This window comes from Talpa europaea, assembly GCF_964194135.1.
Source record: "Talpa europaea genome assembly, chromosome: 1".
Lineage (NCBI taxonomy): Eukaryota > Metazoa > Chordata > Mammalia > Eulipotyphla > Talpidae > Talpa > Talpa europaea.
The window spans coordinates 25,900,845-25,913,003 of NC_140073.1; the positions used below are offsets into that span (position 1 = coordinate 25,900,845).

Below are 12,159 nucleotides of genomic sequence, written 5' to 3' on the forward strand. Positions count from 1 at the left end.
ATTTTCTCTTTGATGTTTAGTCTTATTAAAACTTATAGAGATTTTCAAATAAAATATTTCTACTGATGTTAATAAAAACCATTATACAGGACATAATGAATATTTCTATAAAGAAAATGATCCTATCTGCTACCATGACAACTGAGGCAATCTCAATAAAATATTAAATGTTAGAAAATCAAAGTAGATAAGATACTTTGAATACTTTATAAACCTAACCTTGTACCTTAGTCTAATATTTGTAATCATCCTATATGCTCATTTTTTCAGTCCTAGTATCTGTTCCTCCCCCAGGTATCTCCAGATACATCTTCAAACTGTGTCTGCCACACTGAGGTTGGAATTTAAACCCAGTAAGCTAGCACAACATCCAAGAGCATTCCTTTTATTGGTGATTCACATCTGTCCTTTAGTTCACTTAAACTTTTACTCATTCACTTAAATTTCATTATAAACAGACCATGTGTAGGCCTTGGGCTAGGCACTGGATCAATTATGGTGAACAAAATAAACACGTTCATAACTACAATAGGACAGTTTGCTGAGCACCATTGAATGAATAATCTCATAAAAATCACAAATATGAATTACTGTAAGTTATATGAAAGAAAGGTTTATGACTCCATGTATGTATAAGACCTACCCGCTCTAGAGGCTCAGAAAACATTCCCTGAGAAAGTCAAGTTTCATATAAGACCTACATCATGATGATAAGGAAAGTTCCAAACAAGGCAACAGTAACTTTTCAGTTGTACATCCATTGTATCCACCTTTGCTGAAACTTTTATGTCTAACCTTGTTGTCCCCAGGCATTTTTCTCCTGAATTTTTTAGTACTTGGCTAACAACTTTGAACTTTCCTTCCCTATAATAGTAACAGTAACTGTTTAATGATCTCATACTACTTAGAAGCTATTGTTACAAACAATTTACATTGATAAACTTTTCTAATCCTCACAATGACCACATAAGTCAAATATTACAAATTTTACAGATGAGGAATCTGAGATACAGACATAAGTTATTTGCACAGAATTATAGAGCTCCTGATACTAGTCCTTGCATTTCCATCACCTCCATTAAAATTTAGCATGCTTACAGAACCCCCTAGGCACCTAGATAAATTAGCACTACTCTTGGGCAAATACCAAATCTCATATATCTTCAAAATCACTAACATCATCAATGAGACAAGATCATGTTGATTTTCTATAGCTTTCAGAAATAAAAAATGAAAAATTGACCAAAGTAGCCTACACTAAAACATCTCCAGGAACAAGAAAAATACTTTCAGAATCAGTAATATATTCTTACAAAAAGTTATCCAACCAGAATATGAAATAATGAAAACTAAGCAAGGAAAAAAAATTACAATTTAATTTCTTCTGCAAAACCCAACAAAGAACATAAGAATTTGTTTTTACTTTTAAACTGGTAAATATTTTTATATAGTTTCAATTTAATGTGTTATAAACTAAATTGACACAGTGCACAACAAATTCCCACAATTAATTGTTTTCTTTAGGTAAGTAAGCACCTTTTAAAAAGTTTAAAAAAAAAAAACCTACTACTGGATTTCCAATACCGCAGTTGAAACTATATTGAGGTATTTTTTTAAGATTCTTGCTGTGATCAAAGGTTTCATTTGTAAATCCACTACTGAAGGTAATGTGCAAAACAGTAATTAAGTGGGTGATTGATACAAGTGAATGTATGACTCATAGTTTGCAAAGGAAAATGATTTTCGGGAAAAGGCTCAGGAAGAAAAAAAGCAAATAATGGATTCTGGATGAAATGAAGACCTTTCCTGTCCAAGGACTGTCACCAGTTCTTTATTACTTGAAGATTAAGGGAACAGTGAATAAAGCTGTCTGCCAGACAGTAGAAAAGGTAATATATAACATTGTCTCTAAGTGTACCTCACATGAAAGTTTTCAGAAATAACATTAATAAAATTAAACTTTCTATAAAAAGTTTCTAGAAAAAACAAGTCAAATCAGAATAAAAGAAAATGTCGAAACAAATCTACATTGTCAGAAACATGAACAGAATGAAATAGCAGGGTAGGTCAAGTGTAAAACAGTCAAAATTTTATTCCACTGTAGTTATAGACAAAGGCAGATCCAATAGTGATTTAGTATGGGACCTAGTAGGATTTGTTCTGTTTAGCTGTATTTCTACCTCCTGCATTATTACAAAGTATATATTTGGTTTTCATACTTGAATTCAGTAAATTTATACAATGAGTTTTTGCTTTCTGGTCCCATAGATTAAAATTAAGTCAGTGGGCTTCCCTGGTGATGCAAGGGGTTAAGATGCAACCTATGATGCAATCCGCAGCCACTGTTGCACTAGTTCTGTCCCTTCGCTGGCCAAGGAGCAACCCACATGGAGCAGCAGTCCTCTCCTGTCTTGCCCGCTGCTCCCCTCAGCAGTGTATGTCAGTCAACCTGCATGTTCTGTTCCCCACTCTGTCTCTGGTGAATCCTCTCACCATCCACACCTCTGGCCTGTACCCCAGTTCTTGTATGCATAAATAAATCTTTAAAAAATAAATAAAAATTAAATTAAATCAATGAATTCAGTTCCACATTTTTACTAACCGGCCCCTCTTAAACATATTAAAAATATATAACACATTACTTATATATACCTTTTAAACTTCATATTAGCTGCTATCTATCCCTGCATTATAATTCTTCAAAGAAAATGAAGGCTATTTCATTTTGATTAAGTCATTTTCAACCAAAAAATTTATGCAAATAATTTTTTGTAAAATACTCATATATTATTTTGGACTCCCCACTATGTGACAACAATGAGTTATATACTTTGTACACATAACTTCATTCAAGAACACTGTATTTGTTATATGTATATGAAAAGACTGCTTAAGGATAGGATAACCAACAAGTTTTTATGATGAAGCAAGCCAAGTCATGTAACTTTTATATAAGTAACTTTCACCTATTCCAGCATACCTTAAGCATATAATATAGAACTTAATGAAGAAAAAACTCTGATTTAACTTGAAGTCTCAAAAAAAATTGTTAGAGCTAGACGTGTGTGTTTATATATACATATTAGGTAAGAGATGTTAGGTAAGAGATTTGAACCCAGGCACTCCAGTTCCAGAATCTTTGCTCTTAATGACCAAACTGTATGTTCTCTTATACTAGAAAAAGCAAGCTATAACTTTAAAAAATAGCTGGTTGAGATAAAAATAGAAGCATTCCGAATAGAAGATCATATTTCTGACATCAGTAAACTAAGAAAAATGAACATTAGACACCTGTATAAAACTTACTATGTTAATTTTTTTTTTTTGTAAATATACTTTAATTTTCATAAGGTTTTCTTGGCTACTATACTGTATCACCTAACTTTATTTGACCTCTATATCCATTGAGCCATATTCTCTAAACTACCAGTGAATATATTTAATAAGAACACTAGCAAAGAAAGGACAACAAATTGTTTAGGGGTAAAGGATAAGCAAATAAGATGGATGCAGGTACCATAATAAGTTATCTGCTTTTTTCCCCTAGCTACCTTCAATATTCCTTTTTGTTTGTTTGTTTTGTTTTAAACTACTGAAGAGTCACAGCTGTATCTTCAATTTAGACATTCATATCATATTCAACTTCATAGACATATTTCATTACTTTTGCAAGTTTAGGAAGTTTTCCTCTGCTTATTTGCATAAGTTCTCTGTACCATTCTCTCTCTCCCGCTCTCTCTCTCTCACATATCCATAGGTTGCCTTTTTACATGGAATCAGATAATTCAGAAGTGTGAAGGAATTCTTCGTTTTTTTCCTTTGTTCTATGTACATTACCATCTTCAAGGTGAATGATTCAATCTTACATTTGGTCTATTCTGCTTCCATCGATTTCTTCAGAATTTCTTTTAATCTCCATGATTAAACTTTTTATATTTTGGATCTCTATTATTTTCTTATTTAAAGCTTCAATTTTCATCATCAACTCATTAATTTTACTTCTTAGCTCTTATATTTTTTAAATTTTCTTGCCTCTTTCTTTTACTGTCTTGTGCATTTTCTGTCATTCATCTGAATTTCTTTGCCATGTCAATTTTGAACTCTGTATGATAGAAAGATAAAATCTTCCGTATCTCTGTTGTTGGATTATGAAAAGTTGTTCTCTTCTTGTGATGACATTTTCCCTTGAGGTTTCAGGTCCCCTTCAAAAAAGGAGAAAATGAAATGATCTATACAAGATACTTATAAAAAAAAAACTATCACTGAAGTATAAAATATCTACCAAGAACCTCCATAAGATATGAAGGAGAAATAATGGCATTCCCAGATAAACAGAAGCTGAGGGAATCTGCAAAATCTAGACCTACCAGTAATGTAGAAGGAGCTCTCTTATCTCATTTGATGAGAAAAATATTCACAAAAAAAGAATAGATAAAGCCAGAAAACTAAAGACAAAATGGTAGTAGCAGATCATATGTGTATGTGTTCACATATATACACATGCAAATGAACTGAACTCACCAATCCAAAGGCACAGAGTGGCTGGACAGATCAGAAAACAAAACCCTATCTGCTGCCTCCAGGAGATTCAGCTAAGATCTTTAGATCAATATAGTCTCAAAGTGAATGGATGGAAAAAAATTTTACAAAAATATGACCTCAAAAAAGGCAAGGTGAAAAATATGCATATCAAACACAATAGATTTCCAGTTTAAATAAAAAAGACAGGGCCTCCCCTGGTGGCACAACTGTTGAGCGCTGGGCATGCAAGGCTGCCTGCAGCCTCTGCAATGCCGGTTCATTCCCCGGCCACAGGCGAGGGTCCCACAAAAAATAAATAAACAAACAAACAAACAAATAAATAAATAAATAAGACACAGTGATGCATATTAAGCAATGACTAAGGGATTGACAGAGCAGGAACATTCATCAATATATAACACTCATCAATATATGCACCAAACAAGAAGCATGAAAATAAGACAAATATTAACAAGTCTGAAATAAGAAAACTATTAACAAGACAACTATTAACAACTATTAATAAGTATCAATAAATTCATGAAGATGGAAATCATATCAACTATCTACTCTGATCACATGGTATCAAATTACAAATTAACTACAAAATGAAGCAGGAAAACCTATAATATGTGGAATTTGAACAAAATACTACTAAACGACCATTGGGTTGATACGGTAAATGAGGAAATTAAAAATTGCTTGGAAACAAATAAAAATGAAGATATGAGCCACCAAAATCAAAAGAAAACATCAAAAACACTAAGAGGAAAGTATAAAGCTACACAGGCCCACACCAGGAACAATAAAGATCTCAAATAATAATATAACCTTATACATTAAGTGACTAAAAAAGAACACACCTAAAGGCCAGTAGAAGGAAGGAAGTAGTATTAGAGCAGAAATAAATGAAAGAGAAATCAAAAAGACAGTTCAAAATTCAATATAACCAAAAGGTAGTTCTTTGGAAAAAAAAATAATAATAAAGTAGATAAACCTCTACTTAAGGTCACAAAGAAAAAGGGGAGAAAACTCTAATAAAAAGAATCCAAAACAACAGAGGAGAAATAACAAATATCTGAGGATTACAGAGCATAATAGAAACTATTACAAACATCTATATGCCAGTAAAGTGAATAAACTAAGAGAAAAGGATAAATTTTTAGAAGTATACAACCTTCTGAGATTGAATCAGGGAAAAGCAGAAAATCTGAACAGATCAATCACAAGCAGTGACATTGAAATAGTAATCAAAAGTCTAACAAACAAAAAAAACAGAAACAGATGGTTTTACTAGTGAGATCTACCAAACCATCACAGAGGAACTAACCCTATCCTTCTCAAACTCTTCCAAAAAATTGAGGAAGAAGGAATGCTTCCAAACACATTTTATGAGGCCAACATTAATTCGATACCAAACGCAAAGATAATACACACAAAAATAAAGCTATAGACAAATATCCCAGATGAACACAGATGCAAAAATCCTCATTAAAATCTTAGTAAAACAAATTCAAAGATACAGTAAAAGGACTATACATTGTGAGCTAGTGGGGTTTATTCCAAAGACACAAGAATTGTCCAACATCTAAAAATCAATCAATTTAATTTACCATGTCAACAAAGGAAAAAATCATATGATCATATCAACAGAGCAGAGATAACATCTGGCAATCTTCAACATCCATTTATGATAGAAACCTTCCACAATGGGGATATAGGGAGCATACCTCAAAATAACAAAGGACATTGATGACAGTTTCACACAGTTCATCATATTAAATGCTTAGATCAGTACAAGACAAGTATATCCACTTCAACCACTACTATTCAACACACTATTGGAAATCTTAGCTGGAGCAACTTGGCAGGAGAAGATATAAAAGGAAACCAAATTTGGAAAGAAGTAAAACTATCACTATTTGCAGATAACATGATAATAAACATAGAAAACACAAATGATTACTCTAAAATAATAAAACTATTAGAAACAATAAATCAGTAAAGTGGCAGATTACAAAAATCAAGTGAGTTTCCATGTGCAAGAGGAAAAAAATTCAAGACAACAGTTCAATTTATTTAAATAAAGCATTAAATACCTAGCAATAAACTTAACAAAAAAGATCAACAACCTTTACAATAAAAATTATAAGACATTGTTAAAAGAAGTAAAAGAAAGAAATGGAAAGATAATCCCTGTTTATGGGTTAGAAAAATAAACATTTTAAAAATGACCGATTTTACCCAAATCAGATTCAATGCAATCCTACCAAAGTTTCTATGGCACGCTCAAAAAAATAAAACAAGTATTACTAGAATTTATATGGAACCACAAATAACCCCGAATAGCCAAAGCAATTCTGCCCAAAAAACTGAAGAATGAAAGTATTACACATCCAGACTTCAAACTATACTACTACAAAGCTATAATAACCAAAACACTGCGGTAGAGAAAAACAGAAACACAGTCATAGAACAGAACTGAGGAACCAGAAATAAACCCACATTTACATGAAAAGTTACTCTAAGACAAAGGATTCCAGAGCATACACTGAAGGAAAGTCTTTTTAACAAATGGTACTGGGAAAACTGGACAGCATCTTGCAAAGTAATAAAATTAACTCACTATCTCATACCACAAATGTAATTCAAAATGGATTAATGATTTGGATATAAGATCATAAAACATAACAGAGAACACAGGCAAAACACTCCACAATCAACATCCAAAAAAAATAAAAAATGGACAGAAGAGCTAAGTACACCCTTATCCAAAGAAGATATACAGATGGCCAACAGACTCATGGAAAAATGTTCATCATTAGTTAGCACCAGTATTCACTGCAATGAAATACTTTCTCTCAACCATGAGGATGGCCCATATCAAAAAGACCAGAAGCAATTAGTGTTGGCAAGGGTCTGGAGAAAATAAAACCTTATACACTGTTTCCAGTTCCTATGGAAAACATTATGGAGATTTCCCAAAACATTAAACAAAGATCTATGATACAAACGGGTAATTTCACTCCTAGGTATTTACCCAAAGAATCCTAAAACACTAATTCAAAAGATGTACGCACTCCTTTGTTCATTGCCGTAAAATTTACATTCACTAAGTAATGGAAATAACCTAAGTATCTAAGATTAAGTCTCGTCATGTTATACTAAGCAAAATAAGCCAGAGAAGGAGGTCAAATACTGAATGGTTTCACTCATATGGAACAGAGCAACAACCAAAGGATCAGACAAAACCAAACCAAAAGTAAACCCTAGATATCTGACTGTAAAACTGACTATAAAACTTTTCCCTTTTCTCAACCACAGGGCAAGGGAAAAGGCAGAGTACAGCGAATCTCAATGGACTATGGAGTAAGGTTTTGAAAGTCTTAGAGGTGGAAGTGGTATAGTAATACAACTAAGAGTATGTTACTTATATATGAACTTCTATCTCTGAATCATATTCATTGTGGTAAAGCTATGATACCTCAATAAATAAAAGATAAGCACACACAGACATTTCATTCTGCACAAAGTGTTAATTTCAATATATCCATGAAAATAGAAAATATTTCAGAAAAATCATTTAAAAATGTTCACTCTAAATTAAATTTAGATACAGAATTTACCCATTTTATTGCAAGTTTTTAAAATTTATATGAACAAGATCAAATACTTGAGCAGCTAGTTTCCTAAACTTTATACAAAATCTACTGTAATCTCAAAAACTTATAATCTTCAGCAAACAAGAAATACATTAGTCATTCATATGTCAACAAGTCCTGAAAAATGCTTCCAAAATGTCTTATGTTTACAGATTATCAGAGCACCTTATAAATGTAATATGAGAACAGAACACTTTTCTCTCTGTGTGTGTATGAATGAGCCATACTTGAAGCTGAGGTCCCATGAATATGAAGATGCACACAGGACATCCATTTCCAAAGTTTTAACAAAGTGAGTAGGAGAGACAGGCAATCTTTAGGATCTTCATTTATGCATGCAGAAGAGGCCAATTACTTTCTGCTAAGTTTTTCTGCACTAATAGACGATTTTGCAAAGTAGTCTTTGCCAAAGTCACTTTCATTAAGTTTTATCTTCATCATCATCATCTTGAAGATTAACATGTGCATAAAATCATCATTTACAACAGACCAAAGTCAAAGGCAAATACGTCTGCTTTGTCAATAATAACACCATTCTCCAAAATTTCAATGGGTTTCCAAAGTTCAGTGTCAATTACAGACTTTACGGATCAGTCACACTTATATTTTCATCCAATAGTAGAGAGACACCTATACCACAGATTTTAATTATTTCAAAATCACCTTTAATTATAATATTGGAAGACTTTATTGTCTCCAAGAAACAGTTTCTTTTCTTAGTTCAAATGTTTAAACCCTCTCAACATGTTCAAAACAACTCTTAAATTATGGATCCTGAAAAAGAATCTTGGCTGTCTTTACTGGATCCTACACTTTTCAGCATAAACAAAACCTGGGCATATAAAAGGTCTGGGCAAATAAAGGCCCAGGCCAAAACCATTTGAAAAACTGAGTCCGAAAAGCCCCCAATAAGACCCTCACAGCTGCCTCAGCCAGCAACTAGCCCATATCTATATAAATCTCAAAGCACTTTCACATTTCTAGTTCAATTACACTCCTAAGAATGTAACCAAAAGAACTAAAAACATACAAAAACTTGTACATAAATGTTCATAGCAACATTATTCATAATAACGCAAAATGGACAATAAATACCTATCAATTGATGAATTTATAAAAATGTGGCATATTCATATGAGGGAATGATTCAGGCATAAAAGTGAATAAAGAATGCTACATACTACAATGTGGATGAATCCTGAAAACATGTTTAATAAAAGAAGGCAGATTCAAAAGACACATATATGATTCCATTTATAGGAATTACCCAAAGTAACAAATCAAAACAGGCAAAAAATAAATAGATTAGTGGTTGTCAGGTGAATTAAGGGAAGAAGATCAATGAGAAGTGAATGTTAACAGGTATGAAATTTCCTATTTGGATGATAAAAAAATTCCTGAATTAGATAGTGATAATGGTTGCACAACCTTTGAATATACTGAAACACTGAATTATACATATTAAAATTGTGATATTATAAGTGAATTGTATTTCAATTTAAAATGTGCTAAAAATTATAAAAATTAATCAACTCACCTGCCCTTTTTGTGGTGCCAAACAACGAACAACTTCATCCACCATTACCGGTATATGTAATTTAGTAACAGCTTCAAAATCTCCATCTTGAAATCTGTGTAACTCCTGAGCTCCAGTTTTATCTGTTTTCTCCTGAGCATCATATTCATAATATCTGTCTGCTGTAACATGAACTTTTTTTGGTCCAATACCTAAATTAAATATGCCAGATTCCAACGCGTATGAAAGAAAACTTTTATAGATTCTACAAAAATATGGGTATCGAAGCATTTTGTAGATCAACAAATCTGGAAAAAAAATTTAACATTACCATTAGATTAAAAAAAAAATGTTGATACTTGAGGGAAAGCAAACTAATATGCAATATTTAATACAGAAAAAATGTGTGGAACTAGTCGTCTCAAACAAGTACAAGTGACTAATTTCCATACACAAAGCAAAAAACCTTCAAGAATCTCAGAAATGATCTGAAGATAAAATTTTAACATAGCTTGGTAAGTTCTAGGATCATCAATATCAATCATTAGAGATGTGAATATTGATTAGTCATCTTTTTCTGAAATAAACTTTCTGAATTAAATCTAAAGAATGGGTTCAATGCATCAGAACTGTTTACCTAGGGCCTCCCTGGTGGTGCAAGGGGTTAAGATGCAACCTATGAAGCTATCCACAGCCACTGCAGCGCAAGTTTGATTCCCTGCCAGAGAGCAACCCACATGGCACAGCAGACCTCTCCTGACTCGCCTGCTGCTTCCCTCAGCAGTGTATTTCAGGCAATCCGCCTGTTCTGTTTCCCGCTCTGTCTCTGGTGAATCCTCTCAGCCCTTCTCCCCTGGCACCTCTGGCCTATACCCCAATTCTTCTACACATAAATAAATAAATCTTTTTTTAAAAAAAAGAGCGGTTTACTTAAAAATCAGAATGACTGAGTGATTACAGATATCGCATGTTAAGTACAGATGGTTATTTATTTCAAACACTACCATTTGTTCTTCTCATTTCAATCTGTGTGAGAGGTTATCCCTGAAAAAAAGACTATGCATGCATATATAGAAAGAAAGGGAAGAGATCAGTCTGTGAAAATCAGTCTGACAAAATCATTTCACCATGGCCCAAATCAGTGAAGGATATATCAGTTTAAACTAAAACTTTGTAAACTCTTAACTGAGCAATACTATGATTTTCACCTAATTAATTCAAGAAATGTGTTTGATACCTAGTTAATGCTTTCCCTCAGATTATAATTTAAGATTGGGACCCATACCTTTTTAATCCACAAAATCAGAAGCACACTAGGTGCTTAGTGTTTTCTTGAAAAAAATAATGGTCAAATAAATTCTGAATTGCATAAACATGTCTATCAAACCTTGCTTTAGAAAATTCCACCTGGAAATAAAGGGGGAGGTACAATTGTATGGGGAATATAACCAAAATGAAAATGCATACATTGTGCAAAGATGAAAAAAGATGTAAGAATTATATAAAATAAAAATATTTAAATTAAAAAAATTAAAAAAAAAAATTCCACCTGGGACCTCCCTGGTGGCACAGGGGTGAAAGACAGCGCTATCAGGCTATAGTCAGCCACTGCAGCACATGTTGGATCCCTGGCCAGCCAGGGAGCTACCCACATGGCACAGCAGACCTTTCCTGACTCGACCTCTGCTCCCCTCAGCAGTTTATTTCAGTAGATCTGTCTGTACTGCTCCCCACTCTCTCCGGTGAATCCTCTCAACCCCTGTACCTCTGGCTTACACCCCAGTTCTTGTATACATTATAAATCTTTTTTAAAAAAAAATTTTACCTGACCACAGCAAAAACCATTTTTTCAAAAATACTTCAAAAAACATAAATCCTACTTAAATACACCTTCCTTTCATTTTGCAATAAGAAATTAATGGTAACACTGAATAGCTGGTCACATAACCAGAAAAGAAAGAAATATATTTATGTATATATATTTGATATTATATAACGTCAACATGTTACCTTGAAGATACCTAATACATCAACTTTACTAAAGACAATCCACAGAATCATCATCAAATATAACACAGGAAATATATGACAAAATAAAAAAGGATATTGGATATAAATGTTGTAAGTAACTTTTTGGATACTCAGCAATGACAAACTATCCAAAATATTAAATATGCCTTATGTTTTCCAGGAAGCTTATACAAATAAGCCCAGTATTCCCTAATTTAATGTTTCTAATATTTTTCAAAAGAGCTAACATTTACAATCACTAAGTATCATTTACTATTCTAAGCACATACCATGTACAAACTCATTCAACTCTTAACATAACTGAAAAATAGGCACTATTATTATTATTCCTATTTTATAGATGAAGATAACAGAGAAGTAATTTGCTCAAAGTTCACATAAATAGAAAGCCATAAACTAGAGCTACAACTCAGTTTATCCCCAGAGCTT

General features: G+C 32.7%; 1 protein-coding gene across 2 annotated transcripts in view; it reads right to left on the bottom strand.

Annotated features, from left to right (window-relative positions):
• Positions 1–9,990, bottom strand: part of METTL15 (methyltransferase 15, mitochondrial 12S rRNA N4-cytidine) — a gene marked incomplete at both ends in the record, with an annotated part of 171,585 nt that extends 161,595 nt beyond the window's left edge. For both annotated transcript variants that reach the window (XM_084255672.1, XM_084255673.1), the window contains one exon: positions 9,721–9,990. In XM_084255672.1, the coding sequence (XP_084111798.1) occupies positions 9,721–9,990 (270 nt within the window). The remainder of the gene's footprint in view (positions 1–9,720) is intronic.
• Positions 9,991–12,159: the final 2,169 nt, after the last annotated feature.